This window comes from Pogonomyrmex barbatus, unplaced genomic scaffold, assembly GCF_055798465.1.
Source record: "Pogonomyrmex barbatus isolate J1 unplaced genomic scaffold, ASM5579846v1 scaffold18, whole genome shotgun sequence".
In the NCBI taxonomy this organism is placed as follows: Eukaryota; Metazoa; Arthropoda; class Insecta; order Hymenoptera; family Formicidae; genus Pogonomyrmex; species Pogonomyrmex barbatus.
Genome location: NW_028297114.1, coordinates 3,029,405 through 3,047,736, shown reverse-complemented (window position 1 = coordinate 3,047,736; position 18,332 = coordinate 3,029,405). Strand labels below are relative to the sequence as shown.

The window sequence follows — 18,332 nt, the reverse complement described above, 5'->3', positions numbered from 1 at the left end:
GATTTTATATTCATGATTATGTTCAAATCATGATTATATTCAAATTACGCGTATAAACAAAAAATAGTTTTTATATCAATGTGATTTGTATAAATTGGATATTTACATTGATTTAAGAAAAAAATTGTTTTCCTTTTAAATATATATTGTATACAATATATATATATGTATATATATGTGTATATATATATATCTATATATATATATATATAATATATATAAATATAATTTACAATTGAAAATAAATTTACACACATGCACCACACATACAATAGTATACATTATAATGCACAACATGGTAATGCTGAACATAGGCCATACATATTTATATTTATTTAAATAGCAATACACAATTTATATAATTAATATACAAAACGTGAATCACACAAAGAAGTTTATACAAAGAAAAAATTCAACACAAGCATATTACTCTATAATAAATCGATATATTCATAGCATAAATCTAATCTTCGCAGAATAAACACCAAAGTGGCGAAACGCGCGTGTATGAACCGTGTTCATAAATTATGTAACGGAATTAATCTTTCGTATACGCATAGATAAAATATCTGTCGTCATAATAAAGTATTCACAGTATAGATATCGAGATTCGTATCGTCCGATCCTGGAATTGTCCCGGACGGAACACGGTGAACATGATCGAGGGCAATTCGGCCGGCTCTCCGGTAGCCGTGAAAGTAGGTGACCTCCCGGCGGAGAGATTGGAAAATCAATAGACCGCGACGCGGCGGGAGCTGACGGGAGTCGCGGCACGCGGGGATCGCGCTTTTTCGAGGTTATGTCGCGCGTAGATTTCGACATCCGAGATCGCGACGCACCGCTGGCGTCCCGTACGTGCTATTTTCGTTGCGGCGAAAACCGTTTGTTCTCGCTGGGCGCCGCGCGTTTCGCTTTATAATGCATCTGAATGCGAGGGAGAGCCACGAGAGCGCCGTGAGATAGTAGACAAAAATGGGCAGAAAGAAGTCTCACGTATCGTCCAGGGGTAAACAACCGGGTCCATCACCGCAACAGAGGCATATATCCGCGGCGAAGAGGAACGAGCTCAATGTCCTGTGCGAAAAACTTTTTCATCGTGAGTATTCTTACACGTCGACTCTCTCTCTCTCTCTCTCTCTCTCTCTCTCTCTCTCTCTCTCTCTCTCTCTCTCGACGTGTCGGAGGGAGGACTCTTGTATTCTTCTCGAGAAAGATTTGGCGTTGCTCTGATTATGTTCATGTTTATTAATTTTAATCTCGGTTTAATTCAGTTTGTATTGTTTTTTAATTCAAAGTAAAATTAAAAAGGAAGATAAAAGTAAGTCAAATTTACAGTTAATCTTGGTTTATAACTACTTGATTTATATTTTTTATTTTTTTTTTATAATTTAGAAAAAGATAAAGAATAAATTAAATTGAGATTAAAATCAATTTATATTGGTAGAAATGAACTCTAGTAACAAATAAGGATTTTAGAGGATTCTTTTAATGAGAAAAGAAGAATAATTCTTTTTATATCTTTTTACAAGTATTTTACAGTGTTACATTTTATTTTTACATTGCATCCAACTGTTGGAATCTATTGTAATGATATTCAGGAAATTATTTTTACATGTCATGATATGTTTACAGTGAGCAGCAATCCAGCATATGTGACGCAATCATGGAACAACTACTTGGATATATCAGAAGTTCTGCTGAAGGTTAAACGACTGGAAGAGATGAAGACGGAATCGTCTCAGCGATCCCAAGGGATTGGACAATTCATGGATTGGCTGATAGAGAATGGGGCACACGTGGATAACTTGAGCATCGCTGAATTTTCAGGGTATGATCTGGGACTGAGGGCAGAGACCGATTTTGCTGAGAGCCAATTGATCCTGGAGATACCTAGGACACTTATATTCAACACATACACCGCAGCGCCAGAGTTGACTGTTCTGCAAAATGACCCGCTGGTGCAGCATATGCCGCAAGTAGCGTTGGCCATAGCGCTTCTCATAGAAAGGCATAAGGAGAACTCCAAATGGAAGCCTTACCTAGATATGCTTCCAAATAGTTACAACACAGTTTTATACATGAAGACCAATGACATGATCGAGCTAAAAGGCAGTCCCACATTAGGTACATAAAAAATTCATTTTTACAAATCTTATTTTATTCCAGATATACATTAGTTATAACTGACATGGAGTATCCATCCATGTATCGTTTATTTTTGACAGAAATATAAAATATAGAATATTTTTATCTCAAATTATTTGTGTTTAAATAATTTCTTGCAGTCTTTGGTCTATATTGTATAGTTTTTAATTTCTTATTCTTAGATTTATTCTATTTTTGTGCAGAGGCTGCATTGAAGCAATGTCGGAACATCGCGAGACAATATTCCTACTTCAACAAAGTATTTCAAAATACCAACAACGCCGTCTCTGCGATCCTTAAAGACGTTTTTACTTACGAAAGATATTGGTGAGTACTTAAAGAAATTATGATTAATTTTAAACAAGGTTAATAGGTAATCACAAATCGATCAAAAAATTCAAATAAAATTTACAATTTTATGTATAAAATTTAACTCTTACAACATATATATAAACCTATAAATAAATACGTCTTACATTCTATGCGTGGAATTCAGCAAAATAGTTAAGCAATCTTATGATGAAGTAGCGGACGCCCGATTACATGTTGCGGTGATATAAAAATAAATGAGATAAAAAATTCTATTAAAGAATAACTTAACGGCATATTTTAATCGCAATTTTTTTCGTTTGTATATCGGTTTGTATATCGGTTAATCTTAATTTAGAAAATATACACTATACTAATTTAGAATATATACACCTATGGAACTGGTTTATTTCCTTCTGAATAATGCGACAAGTAAACTTAACGATCGATGTAACTCTCGCTAAGGACATTCAATCAGCCTTCAGGAATATAATTCATCCTTGATAAGTATGCGAAAATACTGGCAGTTTTCTATTAGATTGGCGCAAAAGTTTTGCACATGTCCCCTCTAATTATCTGTTTCAAATAACAAACATTTCGAAAGTAAGATCAAGAAAATTTTTAAATGGAAAAGCGATATTAGAATTTTGTAATAATTTTGTAATAATTTTACAGCAAACATTGCTATGAAATTAATAATTAAATTAAAAATAATTAAATTAAAAGTTAGCATAATTCCGTTCTGTTTATGTCGCGTGTTTTACTTAATAAATAAGGCTGATATACGAATCTTCTACACCAAACTAATAGACTAATCGTGCAATAGTGCCGACGAATTATTTCGCGTAATCGGGTATCGTCTCCCAACTGTCGTTAGCGTCTAACGAATCGTTATCCATGTCGCTCTTGCCGTCAAAATCTTCCGCAGCCTCTTGCGTCTCCGCTCTTTCGGGCCTCTTGGTCGTCGACGTGGCGACGACGTTCACCATCACGGCGCTCAGGCTGCTGGAATTCGACAGCTTCCTTGCCGCCAACATCGGGCCTTGGAACACCGCGCGGGAAAACGTGTTTCTGTACGTGTACTTCTGCTTCTGCCGAATTCGGCATACGACGAAGATCGCCAGGAACACGACGATCGTCACGCCCAGTATCGCGCCGCTCGCTATTATGCTCGGCTTCACTTTCGACAGGGTCTTCCTCTCCTCCCCGCTGTTCATCCCGCTCATCGTCTCGCCGTAGACCGTTTTTATGTCGACGGTATTTGGTTCCTCCTTCACGATCTCCTCGACGTATCCGGCGTGGAACTCACTGGAGTTGTTCGATCGAAGAGTCTTCTCCGCCTCGTCGATAACCACTACGCTCGTCTTATCATCGTCCGTCGGAAGCTTCACTTTCGACTCGCCCTCGTTGTTGTCGACTTCACTTTCGAACTGCCTCTGTACGTCCTTCGCGAAAGGCAAGGAATCAAACGTCGTCAGTAAATCGACGATCTGCATCGTTTGACGAGGATTCTCCAGCTGGTCAGTATTCTGTTCATTGATATTTCGCGTGTCGTTTTCTGGACTTTTCGTTTCCCGCGGCGTGTCTCTGTCCTGCTCGACGAGATCCAACAATTTCGACATCGACATGTTCTCCGCGTCTTTGCCAAAGAGTGGATCCTGCAAGTAGCTCATGATCTCTTTGAATCGATTCATCGCCTCCTCCGTCTCCTGCCTCGCACCTTCTTTCCCTGCGATCTTCGTATCCGTGTTGAAATATTCCCTGGACCTGTCCGTTGAGGAGAATGCTGTGACGATCTCTCCGTTGTTCGTGTTGGAGGTTTCGAGGGTTTGATGGTTCCTCGGCTTGGACATCCTGAGTTGCGACACCTCCGTCAAGTGGACCTTGCTGGAGCCCCTTTGACGCAGAGCTATCAGTTCCTCCACGCTCATGTTCCTCGACTTGAGAAGACGTTCCAGTCGCTTGCCAGCCGAGCCGGACGCGAATAACTCGAAGATCTCCGCTCGCGCCTCCGGCTCGATCTCGGAGACGACCTCCTCGTAGCGCCTCGTACCTCGATGGTTCTCCAACGCGCGATCGCGAGTTCTTTCTCCCAACGATCGATCCACCTGATGATACTCCGTCGAGTGATTCTCGTCGTGTAGCGTCCTTCTATTATCAGTCGGAGTCGCTGTTTGCCTCGTCTCGATCTGCTCCGCAACAGCAACAGTCTTGGGATAGTTCGAGTCGTCCTTTATCCCGCTTTGTTTTCCATCGTCTTTGGGATTTTGAGCGTCGTTCTGATACTCCTCGACGAAAGTGTAATTGTAATCCTCCGCGGAGGGCTCGATGGAAACCGATCGCCCGTTATCTCGATTCGATTTTCTATCATTATTGTTGCTGTCGATGTCGTCATCCCGAACGTTCTCACGATCCTCCGCCTTCTCGATCCGCTCCGTGGGATTGAGAATCTGCTCGATGCTCAAAGTGGACTGGGTGTCGCGAGACGCCTGTTGCGGGATGAGCCTCTCGCTCGGCGGGCTCTGGCCCTTCTTGAAATCCATGAAGTCCGAAAATTCCATAATCTCGTCCTCGTCGAGGCTCTCGAGCCTCATCGCACGGTCGCTCGTCGATCCCGCGTTACCGTCGTCGTTCAGGAAATACTCGGCGGAGTTTATCGCGATCGGCGACGACGTCGATGTGGTAATCACCGTCGAGATGATCGGAGGAGTGGTCGGCGCTCTCAACCACGAGGAATCGTGTGCGGATTGCGTCACCTCGGCGTCATCTTCCGCTGATTTTTCTCTAACGCGACTCGTATTGCTCGTGGAAGCTTCCACGAGACTCCTCGAGGCTTCCTCCGTGGCGATCGTCATTCGAGGTACCGAGTTACTCGGGATCGTATTCGAAATTGTGACTCTTGCCGTGGTACTTTCCGGCGTCGCCGATGGCTGCGTGGATCTCCAGGGTGGCGTCACCGTCGCGGCGAGCTTCATCAGCGAGTCGGACATCACCCTGGACATTTCCTCGATGTACTCGTCGGACTCGTCGGCGATCCTCGATTTCAGGGCGTTGATCACGTCGCTCTTCCCCTTCAGGAGATCGCTCAGGGTCAGGTTCCTGCGCTGCAGAATCTCCGACAGACTCGAGCCCTCCTCCTGTTGCATCTTCAGAAGCGACTTCAGCTCGAGCGCATTTTCCCGCTCTCTGTCGGACGATTCCGTCGTCGCCGGATGGTTCTCGTCGTTCCTCAGCTGTGGAAGTCGAGGGGAATCCTCGTCCCCGTCGTTCGAGGCCGCCTCGTTCGCCAGGGCGAACTCGTAATTCTGCGGCGGTCGCCTCTTCCTCGGGCGAGGCCTCAGGTACTCCTCGTCGCTGAATTCCTGCTCGTACTCGTTGGGACGCGCCTGGAAGGCCTCGCGATACCTCCAGGTGGCCTCCCGGTCGTTCAACGAGCCGTCGGCGATATTACGACCGCGTTTCTCGTTGTTGCTCGCCGCACCGTCGATCGCCTCCTCGTAAAATGTTGGACTCTGCGAATTCTTCAACGGACGGCGTCTCTTGCGCGGATAATCTTCGTCAGGAATCTCGTAGTCCCGACTCCGGTACGAGGCTTCGTGCTCGTAGTCGTCCAGAAGCCCAGGAACTCGTCTACTCGGATTCTCCCGAGGACGATTCGGTTGATCGATCGAGTAATGGTACTTGAACGGTCGACGACTCGTCTCCGGGAAACTCTCCTGCTCGACATCCTCGACCTCGTCCCTCGCGTAAGACCGGTAATGAGAGAACGGTAGCAGAGGGACGGAGTCGCCGTCGCGCCACTTCGGCTCGAGAGCCTCGCCATTATTTCTCCATTTGCCTACAGGAGGCTCGCTCGATCGTTCGCGATCCTCCGCGGAACTTTGCGGCGCTTCCGCATCGTCGAACTGCCCACGCGGCTCCGCCTGAAAAAAATTTCCTAAGTAAATTTCTTAACTAACTCGAAATTTTTTTTCGTAAGTTTCTCTGACACAAATAATAGTATAAATAAAATTCTCATACGTAAATTGTTAATGATCAGCCCCTTGTGTCTGCGCGACGTCAAACGTGAACGAAGAGATATTTTAACATTGAAATCTCTCTCGTGCTTTTATAATACAGGGTATCATATAATGTAATCGATAAATCGGATATACGATACTACTCGTTTCGTAAGATTATTAATCTTAATTTTTTATTTTAAATAATTTCAAGTGTTCCACAGCGAATAATTGTTTCCTACATTGAAACAAGTTTCCGTTCAATAATATTTAATGACCGTGTTTGAGGAATAAATATCGTTATTTCACGAATCTTACGAGAGCAAATTAGCTGCGACTATTTGCCACTTATCGAAATCGCGCGCAAGGATAAAATTAAACTTGGGCAAATTGCGATTCGTCATAAGTCACGCGGGAAATCGTTGTTAAACGAGGCATACCATCAACGGTGAACAACGGTAAAGGCCAACGACCATAACGGTAGAAAGTATTGAGATGTTTGTAACGCTTTACAAATACCATCACGAAACGTTTATATAAATTGCAAGTTGAATATTCCACCGGAAAGATTATATAGTTTTTTTTTTTTTTTTTTTAAATAAAATTGCAGTGTTCAACAATTTGCACTGAAATTTAGAAATTTAGAGTTTGCTCAGGATTGGAGGAAGAGTCGCGACTTTCGTGATTCACTCGCGTCCCCGATGTACGTAACCCCATTTACGAAAGTTTCTAGATTGAAAGGACATTCGTTCGTTCGAGTTTTAGAAAATTCTCGGTGTTACCATTTTCATAGAAAAAGTCGTGTTTCGCGAGCTAACAGCACACCGCGGAAGCACGCGTCGCGAGCACATGAGTCTTGCGCACATATCTCTCGATTATTCGTCGGGATCTTCTTCATGCTGAAAGCGGAGATTCGGCGATTTCTCGCTTTTACTTTCGCAAGCCGGACGCGCGCGCGTGAGAATGTGCGAAATAGAGAGCCGCGTGTGATTCTTCGCTCGAAGATGCTTTTCCGTTCTCGTTTCGCAGAAACAATCCTCCTTTACCCAAATTAATTCACCGTTGAATTTTGTCGCGAAGTAACTCGGATTATAAAAATTAAATTAAAATTAAAGACTTGACTAATTTGTCTCGTTGTACATCTTATTCGTTCGAATTTGGCCTACTAATTCTTTCAGTTTGCTGCTGCAGAACAACATATTATTAATTTTATTTATTTTTTTATTTAAAATTATATTAAATTATCGTTCGCTTATGGATGATTAAAATAATTTACGTGCGAATTCAAAACATTCAAGTTTTTATATTTATCTTTTAATTATTTTAAATTATTTTTATTATATTTAATATTTGTAATTGTATTAGAGATTTATTTACTCGCTATAGGCGCAAAATAAATTAAGCTCAACGGCGCCTTCATTAACGAAATGTATCATTACGCTGTTAAAGTATTCGTGCATTAGACGATGCTCGACGGATCGAACATAAGCGAGCCATTGTGGGGTTTCATAAGCGAGCGTTAGCTCAATCGGCTCATTAGCGTTATATTAAAGCATTTCGTAACTTCATTAATACAAAATTCCGTGCTTTCGCGGATGATTTTCACTTCGCTTTCTCGCCGCAAAAAAAAGACGCGCGCGCGTTCCCATTTTCCACGGTCCAATCTCGCGAACCACGTGGGAAATTATTCGCAATTGCTCTCCCGCGAGTAAACGGAAATCACGGGAGAATAATTTTAATTTCCGTGACTCGTCGTCGTATTCCGTTTGCTCGAGTCAACGATCGAGAACTCCTCGGATTTGTCGTCGACTTTCTTGGGCGCTAAGTTTCAATCTCGGGCGAATCTATCCTTTTATTTTCCATAGTAAACAACGATTAAATTTGTAATTGTATGTTTTCTCCAGTCCTTTTTGCTTTAGGCAAACGGTTTTTACCATCGGACACGAGCATTTTCCGCCTCTCTCCTTCTTTTTCTGGCGAAGGCCGGACTTCGCGCTGGATTTCGTTCCTCGCGCCTTCGGGCTCCGGAGATCCGGCGAAATACGCGACAAAATGCTCGTAAAGTCTCGAACTTTCCGCGCGCGATGCCAGCTTTCTCTTTCTCTCATGGTTTACGCGCGAGTTTTCTCGTCGCAGCGCATCGATCTCGCAGCCAGGCGCATCGATGAAAAATCCCGGATGGAAAACTCCGCTCCGCCAGAAAGCGATCTCGATTCCGCAAAATACAACGGCGGATAAGGGAGATACAAGCAGATAGGGGAGATACAAGCCTACTCGGAAATCGCGGACTTTCCCTGAAAGTCGTTATAAACGGTAGAAGAATGAGGTCCATTTCGATGTTGAGATATCGATACTTTCCGTGTGTTCACGGGGAAACTAGTGATTTACGCTTCAGTGGATCTTATTTGCCAAGATTTTAATGTTTGAAGTAAAAGATACGTGATACAGAACGTGAAAAAGTCAGCGTTAAATTCGTCAATTCTCGTTGATAATAATTATATCAGGAGAGAAAGAATAGAAGTTTTGAGATAACTAAAACTATAAATCGTAACATAAAATAATTTATCTAAAGGTTTTTTTAACTATTAAGTTAGCCAATAAAAGCTGTAAAATATAAAGATATTAACAAATCAAATTTTGTAAAAAATTTTGAGATTTTTGTAAAAACTGTAATCACAGGTATCACAAAAAGGTGTCTAGCGAAATTTTTATATCTGACGCGCGAATGAGAAAGATTTTTAACATCCTGTACCTAAGTTGAATCATTCAAGTTTAACGACGCCTAATGAGCGCAATTACGGCGGAACTTATGGTTGAACCTGTCACCCGCGAACGTCACGATTGTTTTGCAATCGACATACGTGCATACATATTCCCGCCCGACATAGAATCATTCAGAGGCACCGCGAAACGTGACGAATGTTCTCGCGTAGAAATGTCACAAAATTTCACAATCTACCAGTTTTTGCGAAAAATCACAACCGGTTAAAAGCGTCAAAGATACAACTTTCGGCTCTGCCGCGATATAATACGGACATTCACCTTGTTTTGCGTCTAAAACGCTTACTCCGAACAAATTCCTTCACGCTAAAATCGATGAGATATTCAGAATCGAATGTTAACATCATTTCCTATTAAGGTAATTCCTAATAAAAAAAAAACTTGTTCTACAATATCGCGCGTGCAAAATTTGTTTTCGTCGATTTTAAAATTAATCTTGATTTAAGTTGAAAAATAAAATTCTTTAAAAACACTCGTTTTACACACGTCGCACGTGCAAAATTATGATAAATTTAACTTATTTTCGATTTTAAACTCAATCTTAAAGTTTAAATTAATTTTTCGATTTCCGATTTTTTTCATTTGTATCTTTGATCGATTGGAGGGATTCTTATGTTTCATAGAAATTCCTGTGCACTGTGATATTTTGTTTATTCGAAAGCATTCTTGTTCGCTAGTTTGTATTAAAATTAAATTAAAATTACATTAAATTATTATTCTTCTGCGATGGTTAAAATAATTTACGATGTGAAATTCAAGTATTTTTATATTTATCTTTTGAATTACTTTTATTATATTTATTTATATTTAATATTTGTAATTGTATTAAAGCTCGCTGTAAGCGCGAAATAAATTAAGATTATTTTCAACGGCGGAACGCTCGTTGGGGCGAGAATAATCTCAAACTTTTTACGATTACCTGATACTCGTACTCATCGCTCCGTCCCGCAGCTTCCGGTTTCCTCGCGGGATCGCCGTGGACCAGAATGTCGCGCGAGATGTCACACGCGAATGCGATTAGCGCGAGCACGGGGAACACCTTCCGCATAGTTACAGGCTGATCAGGAACCTCAATGCCTCGTCCTCGCGACACCGCGCTCCTCCTTCGCCGATACGACACTTCACCGCGTCGCCGCTTCCGATGAGATGCACATAAATTGTCGCGGCGCACAGAATCACAAAGATCGCGTTCTTCCGATTGCACAAACTTAAAATCCCCTCAAGAATCATGCAGACGAACGTGCACTCGATCTCCAAAACCGTCGGAATCGAGATAAATCGAGATTTAAATCACAGTCGATAGAACAATTCTAGAGTTCACTCTTTTCGTACCACGTACGATTTTGCAGGAGGCCACTAAATAAAACAAAAGAAAAAAAAAATTTCTACTCCATCGTGTAGCACTTTTGCTTATCAGCGATTGTTGTTCGACTTTGACAACAAACTCCAAACTCGGGAAGTACTCCTTTCGCTCGCAACCTGCCCTTCGTACTCTCCCTCACTTTGTCAGTTTTTTTTTTTTTTTTAATCAGGGATCTAAAATTCCATCAGAGGAGTTCCCTCTCGGTCGGGCGGAGGACGTCGCGTTCGATGGACCGTTTCTCCATCTTCGATTCCCGCGAGAGAGAAGCCAGATTCTCAGCCCGTGTCTCTCCGCTCCGTGCGATGCGAAACTTTCGCGCGAAACTCAACGCTCCGTCTGCGTTCTCGGCAAATCGCCCCTGCGAACTGACGTCGCTTTTCTCCGCGCGCGCTCCTAAGTAAGCCGGTGAAACTCGAGAGGAGTAAAAGAGTCTTCCTCCGCGGGTCTCTTCTACTACCTACCGCTGCCCGCCCGCCCGCCCGCCCGCCCGCCCGCTCTCGACGGGATGCTGCTGCTCCCCGAGAGGAGCCGGAGTTGATGAATTCCGGTAATCGTCACACGCAAGCCGGACGATTCGAACGTCCGAAGAGGCGCTATTCCGAATTAGGAAGCGTGTTATTTCACGCCGAGCGTCGCGAAAAAGGAAAAACGTGACGTCGGAGAAAGCCCCGCGTTCACGTTACACGGTGAATATTCAATTGAGTGTCAAAGAAGCCTGATATTAAAATGGAATATTACGAGCGTTACGAGTCGCGAGGATTACTTTTTTTTTTTTTTTTTTTTTTTTTTTTTTTTTTTTTCCGGGAGATATGCGAACTCGATATGCAAACTTGATACGGAAGCTCGATATGGAACGCTCGTGTTCCCATCGGTAACGCCGCGATGGGAGGAAGAGAAGGCTGTGGTCTCGTGAAAATTACGACTCGGGAATATGTGTCTCGCGTACGGTGAAATAACCGCTATCGGCGGTGTAAAAGAAATGTAAATGGCTCGTGATATAATGATCGAGGCTCGATAGAGGCTGTTAATTCACTTGTTAATATCTCAATTATCGGTACGTTTATCACGGATCGGCTTGGAAATCCGCGGCGGAGCTCACATGGCGAGCGTGGTGAGATGGGAGAGAAGGAGGAAGTTGTTAGATAGCCGAGGCTAAAAAAAAAATCTTGTTAACGCCACGTGCGTATATTTGTCACCGCGAACCTTCAATTGCGATAAAACTCGCGGGATCTCACGCGGGCTCTCCTCGCGCATTTCTCCGCGCGTTAGACACACGACAATAAACTACGCGAAGTGCGGGTATTAATTTTGCGCGATAATATTCATGTATCCGATTTTTTTTTTTTTTTTTGAATTCTCGAATCTCTACGATATTTCACGTGATATTAAATATAGGATCGAAGTATCGCCGGAACGGCGGGGCGAGAGGCGAGGGGAATCGCGTCAATCGCCGATTTAATAGACATTACGACATTACGTGTCATGATCGGCGAATGCGAGCATAAACTGGAAAAGTGTGTCGATCGTTTGCAACAATAGGCTATGCAAACTATCGTTTTACGCGTAATTTACGTAGACGATACTTATAATAGCCCCGTGATTTCTCCTCCTTTCTCCTCTCTTTAAAATGATACGTTTAACGTTAAGAAATTTGGAACGTAATTTATAATGATTTCCTGAAAATTACGGTATTATTCTACGTTCTGGCGAGCGGCATGAGGGCCTTAACATCGGCGAGCGGTGCAACGTCTAAATTGACGACGTTTATATTTATCTTTCGTTAATTTATTTAATTCTTTTGTTCAGTCCACTGTACTTTTCTTGCTCTCTTGTACTTTCACAAGAATTTTCATTTGAAACGGCGAGTCATCTCAAAGCGAGAAACGAGCTTCTTTCTCATAGCTCTCGGGTTACTGTTACGCGGGAAGAATTTCAGTTGGTCGCGCGAGAGATGAAATCTCTTGTCTCTCGAAAGAGCTCGCGTGTGAATCCGTTATTTCTCGCGGAAAGTTTGTATCAATTATCGCATTATGATGGCTGGTTATATCCACAGTGAGTAGCTCGCGATTAATACGTAACGCGACCGAGCAAAATTAACGAGAGTTTCCATGGCGGATGAGAGGTGGCTCTTTCGCTAATGAACCTACAGTAAAGCAATAACGACATAACGACAATGACGAGGACAAGGATAATGACGAGGCGGCTCTTTCGCAATTCATCGCGGCGCAGATAGACATCGAAGCCGGCTGCATTGTCTTAAGCTCGTCTCGGATGATCTATAACACGTGATAGAATCCTCGATAGAATTCGACATTTCATTTCATTTGCGTTTCTCTTTTGGAATCTCTCGGGTCCCGAAACGTAAACGTGTTGATATATACGTAGAGAACAACAATTTTGCTGGCAAATCTGAAAAATTTGGCCTGATGTATAGATCTGAAAATAATTTTGTTAGATCAAGATTATTTTGTAGGACGATTAAACATAATAATAATAGTATTGCAACAATTTTTGTTCTAGCAACCAATTTGCAAATGTTGTATATAATAATTTTGAAGGGAAATTATTTTCAAATTTGTATTTGATTAAATTTTTTAGATTTGCCCAGCTAAAGAATTCATCCTTCCAAATATCTTTTCGAATATGCCATTTGTTCTTTCCAAAGTAGTAAAATATGTGGACAGAACAATTTTGCTAGCAAATCTGAAAATTTGATCAAATATAGAACTGAAAATAATTTTGAAGGAAAATTATTTTCAAATCTGTATCCGGTCAAATTTTAAAATTTGCCCAGCTAGAAAATGAACCTTTAAACATCTTTTCTTTTCTTTCCAAGAATGATACTCCTTAAGATTTGAAGATCCTTAACATTTTTGGCCTTTTGCAGAAAAATTTGTTGAAAAAACATGTTAATTTTTATGAAAAATCACAAGCAAAGTTGGATCGGGTATGCCGTACTAAGTTCTATTGTCCTCCTGTGAAGCCGAAAATGTTCAAGGGTTAAGTTCTAGAGCGAAGAAGTCAAGGAACGTGGGAGATCGTCACTTTGAACGCAGGCGGACGATATTTGGAAATAAGTCGCGGTTATAGATGGCTTGATATATGGGCTATTTCACTAATAGCACATACCGGGGATGGATGCACACTCGAGAGAAGGCACGTGGGAAGGTCGCGCGATGAATCGGAGATCGTGAGATCTTCTCCATGCACACTTTCTACGCGATAAGCGAGCGCTATGGCGAAGGGATCGACCGATCCAACCGACCGACCGAATAAGCGAACGAACGAACGAACGAACGGCCTCGGACACGTTTCAAATGCGCTGAAAATAATAAATAGCGATCGCCTTAGTTTAGCCGTGAGTCCAATGAAATCCCCGTGTTCTCGTAACTCACAAGGATGATATTAGCGCGCGAGCAGCGGCGATACTTTCCAATCTAACGTGTCGATGTATGAAAATGTAACACGCCAATGAATATCTTCCTCCTTCATTAAAATATTCCTCATTTTATTTCACCTTCAATTTCTCCGCCTCTTTTAAAGTCTCCGCCTTCTTTATCTGAACGAAAGATCGTAGAAAATGTTAACTTTTAGATAGATATAACGCGTTTTTGCTTTTCAGTTAAATATAACCATTTTCCAGTGATCTAGTTTATATACCAATGGGTTCTTTTTTTCAAGTGCCACTGCGGAGATTGTATGTTACGTATTGAACGCACAGTGATTAATGATTACAGTAAAATGCTGTGTCGGCAGTGTCGAGAATTTCTAACGCGGGAATCCTGTCCTGCAATGTTCCTGTCCCGGTTAACTATATATTGCACGTCATTATAAAGACTTTGCCGTGCGTATTATGATGAAATATATATTTATGCACTCGTCATTTTTGCATTATGAGAAACTTGAGCAATCCTTAGTCTTTTCAGTCTTTTCTATATGCATGAATATATGTTAATCAATGCGGCAATGATCGCCTGACGTATTGCCCTACTTGCTCTGATATCAACCCATCGGCAACTAAATTAACAATTATGTCATTTCTATAGCGAGATAAATAGCATTTTTATTACAAAAAAATCTACATGGAAAGAGTAATTTTGTTGAAATCTAAAACTTTGGCCAGATACAGATCTGAAGGTAATTTTGACGGGTCATCAAAATAATTCAAATTGATTGCTAGAATATCCTAAACATTGACAAAGTATTATCATCGTATTTAAGCATGGTATATAATAATAATAATTTTAATATAAAACTATTTTTCAACAAAATTATTTTTAGCTTTATATCTACCTTCTTTAAATACTTGAACAAAAACAAATAATAAAATAATAAAATATGTATAAAATATGATGTAATAAAAAGAATAAATTTAATTATACATAATTATATTACATTCACATTGCGTTATCTCATAATGTATACGCTGTTAAATATCTCGAGGCGTCATAACGTCTTAACGCAATCATCACCTACACGTACAAATTTCTAAGCGTGACACAGAAATTTCGACTGCTGAGTTTTCTCTGTCCGCAAAAAAGACCCGCAGTAAAAGAACGTCAGAAGTATCGCCCGGATACGGATCACATTCACCGATCTTAGCGGTGTGTTATTGTTAATGATACGGTTATGACGTCGCGTTAGTGAACGCTGTTCACCGCGAACGCACCGCGAAAGATACGCACGCGTGATCGCTTTCGCAGCATGCGGCGTGCACATACGCACGCACGCACGCACGCACACACGCATGCACACATAGACTTGCATGCAAATGCGGACACGCGGAGCGGTTGGAAGCGTGGTCGATGAAACGGCGACGGAGCGGGCCTTTCCTCGAGCGGGAACATTAGAGAACGCGCTTCGCTACTCTCGACGATATCCCTCGTCTCGCGTATATCTCTGAGAGAGCCAAAGAAAGAGCCTCGTAAAGAGCCCGCGGTGGCTTCGCGCACTTTCACACGGATCTGAACTTTCATGACGAATCCGGTCCTATGGGGAAATTGTTGCATCTCGATTAGAGCGACCGGGGACGTTAGGTCGAGGAGGAAGAGGAGGCTCTCCTGGTACCTGGTGCGATTCACAATGCTAGAAAATTTTCAGAAGCTTGTTTCGACTATTATTGTTTCGATCGTTTCTGCATTGTTACGATTTCGTAGGAGAGAAATATATTTGTATCGAACGAGGCTTTTCCTCTGGCCTCTGGCCGTTGCAACATCGGATTACGTGCCAAAAGCGAAACGGTTGCGATTTCATCAAATTCTTTTTCGAACTTATTTTCGCGCTGGTGCACGAGCGCGCGTGCTATCCTATCCTTTTAATATACGAGTAATCACGTGCTCAGTTACTTGTTGCATGTAAGATACGCTTCGCGCGATTCTCAAAAGTTACACGAAATAATAAAAACTCGTGCGCTGTATAAATGCAGCTGTCGGCGAACCGTGAAATTTTTATTCCTTTCATCGTAAGGCAGACGCTATTGAAATACATATCGCGGTGAGGATATCTGATTCTCTGCAATTATCGTGAAGAGTACTTTTACTTTTAAAATTTTATGACTATCGTCTCGTTACGACACGACTGTTCTGTCTACTGATTATTCGCTCGCGATTTTCGCGTGCGGTGCGATGGATTACGGTGATTCGCCAAGTATCATTTCGCGGTATCGCACAGAGAAATTGCACCGGCAAACCTGTTCTTACATTGGGCCTATCTCCCAGTCGAATCTAAATATTTCGCACAGGGTCGTTAATTTTTTCACAAATTAATCTCGTTGACCTTTAGTAGACGGGAAAAATTGGTTTTGTTGAAAATATCTAAAACTTTGGCCAGACACCGATATGAAAGTAATTTAGTAGAAAGTAATTTAGTAGTTCAAATTGGTTGCCTAGACATTATTGTTATGCTTAAGCGTCCTACTTAATAATTCTGACAGTCCAACAAAATTATTTTCATATTCTGTGGCTGATCAAAGTTTTAGATATTTCAGCAAAATAATTTCTTGCGTGTTCAATCTTTATTTTTGCGATAGAATTTGAGATAGAGAATTTGTGCAAATTGCATTGCGTGCTAAATTAAAGATTTTATTTTTACTATCTAAATTTATATACAACAATCTTGAAATTTAATCTATTATAAAGTTTCATACTTTATATTAATTGATGCAATTAATTAATGATATAATTTGAATTGCCATTTTTTAAGAATTGGCTGTATAATAATAGCAAAATGTTGAAATTTAAAAAGAATTAAAAAGAAACATATTTCTTGTCCTTATACCGTTTCGAAATAAATAATGAAATAAATAAATCTGAAATTAATAAAAAAGTTAAAGTACAAATAAAATAACATGGTTTTTAATGTTTTCCTGAAAGAACAAATTATAATTAATATTTTTCTCAATGGGTGACAGAAATCTTTGTGATTACAAATATTTTAATTAACTGCAAGAAACAAAAATGAATAATAATTTTGAGTTATTATAGGTACACTAAATAAAAAAAATAAAATATAAAAATAATCAATTATCTATATTAAATTAATAATTTTAGAACGAAATATTTGTCCTAAATATTCTATTTAATTCCTATGGCATTCCAATATACGGTTTCTCTATATAAGAATCAGTACAAAACTTTGGAAATTAAATAATTTTCAAATTCAGAATTACGTATTTACGCAGAAGAAATAGTAGAACAATCTACAAAATTTTTACGCTTTTGCCAATATATTTTGATACATGACATATACAAATCTTAACATGAATTCAAGATTTGAAAATAAGCTTTCGTTCGAATTTCAAATTGTGTAAAATGCAGACTTTAATAAGAAGAGCAGTAGGAGTTCGACCGTATTCTCAGCGGACAACGAGCATCATTACTCAAGCATCATTAGCTTGACACGGTTTAGTGGAATTAATTTGTTCTACGAGGAAGAGCTCGATCACGCAATCGGCACCGGTGGTCGATGGTCGGTGGTGTGTACGTATACGGGCATTATTATGTGCAGAGGCGATGAAAATCTCCTCTTGAACGAGAGTAACACGCGATCTCCCACGTGGAGGACGTGACGGTGGTGACGGTGAGAAGCGCGCGTTTCTCCGGACAGAGAGAGAGAGAGAGAGAGAGAGAGAGAGAGAGAGAGAGAGAGAGAGAGAGAGAGAAAGTCCGCCGCGTCCGTCGCGGACGGATGTGCGACGGTAGCTGCGGCAATGAATCCTGTTGTACGTCAATTTCCTGGAATTCTGGGTCAAGTTTGTCCGAAAAGCAGCCGCTTGCCCGCGGCATTGTTTAACAATGCCCTCTTCCTCAATCTTCCCCGAAGGCGAAAGCGCTTCACGCATCGACGCGCGGGTACGCACGCGTTCGGTGCGTCGTAACGGTGACTTTTGGTCGGCCGGATTTCACCTCGGGAATCGAGCGCGATTCGCGGCTTAGATTGTTCACGTAATAAAAGAAATCCGGGGATATCGAATACCGGGGGAAAATACGAGACGTAATGACAATTGAATGAATTTTTCCAGCTGGGCGGTCTCCACGGTGATGACGAGGCAGAACCTGGTCCCGAGCCCGGACGGCTCGCGCATGATACACGCTTTAATCCCGATGTGGGATATGTGCAATCACGAGAACGGAAGGGTAAGTCATGGAGATAATGAGCCCAGAGCGGACGAGCGATGCTGTTTTCTGTCATTATCATAGATTACGACGGATTTCAATGCGACGTCGGACCGTTGCGAG

The 18,332-nt window shown here is 41.5% G+C and overlaps 2 protein-coding genes across 2 annotated transcripts in view; one reads left to right on the top strand and one right to left on the bottom strand.

Moving 5' to 3' along the window:
- Positions 1-311: 311 nt before the first annotated feature.
- LOC105426195 (uncharacterized) lies at positions 312-11,424 on the bottom strand. The gene is made up of 2 exons (XM_011637314.3): positions 10,153-11,424; positions 312-6,377 (listed from the first exon to the last, which is right to left on the bottom strand). The coding sequence occupies exons 1-2, from the start codon at positions 10,279-10,281 to the stop codon at positions 3,291-3,293; spliced, it is 3,216 nt and encodes a 1,071-aa protein (XP_011635616.2). The 5' UTR covers positions 10,282-11,424; the 3' UTR covers positions 312-3,290.
- The window catches only part of Setd3 (SET domain containing 3), a 19,872-nt gene continuing 1,866 nt past the window's right edge, over positions 327-18,332 (top strand). The window contains exons 1-5 of the mRNA XM_011637315.3: positions 327-1,096; positions 1,633-2,124; positions 2,349-2,472; positions 18,116-18,230; positions 18,294-18,332. The exon at positions 18,294-18,332 is cut by the window's right edge and continues 114 nt beyond it. Of these exons, the coding sequence (XP_011635617.1) occupies positions 973-1,096; positions 1,633-2,124; positions 2,349-2,472; positions 18,116-18,230; positions 18,294-18,332 (894 nt within the window). The 5' untranslated portion in view covers positions 327-972. The remainder of the gene's footprint in view (positions 1,097-1,632; positions 2,125-2,348; positions 2,473-18,115; positions 18,231-18,293) is intronic.

Excerpts from the sequence above, each read along its gene's own strand:
- LOC105426195 (XM_011637314.3), bottom strand. The coding sequence starts at position 10,281 with ATGCGGAAGGTGTTCCCCGTGCTCGCGCTAATCGCATTCGCGTGTGAC. Across the intron at positions 6,378-10,152 it reads GCGATGAGTACGAGTATCAG|GCGGAGCCGCGTGGGCAGTT; the intron begins GTAATCGTAAAA and ends AATTTTTTTCAG.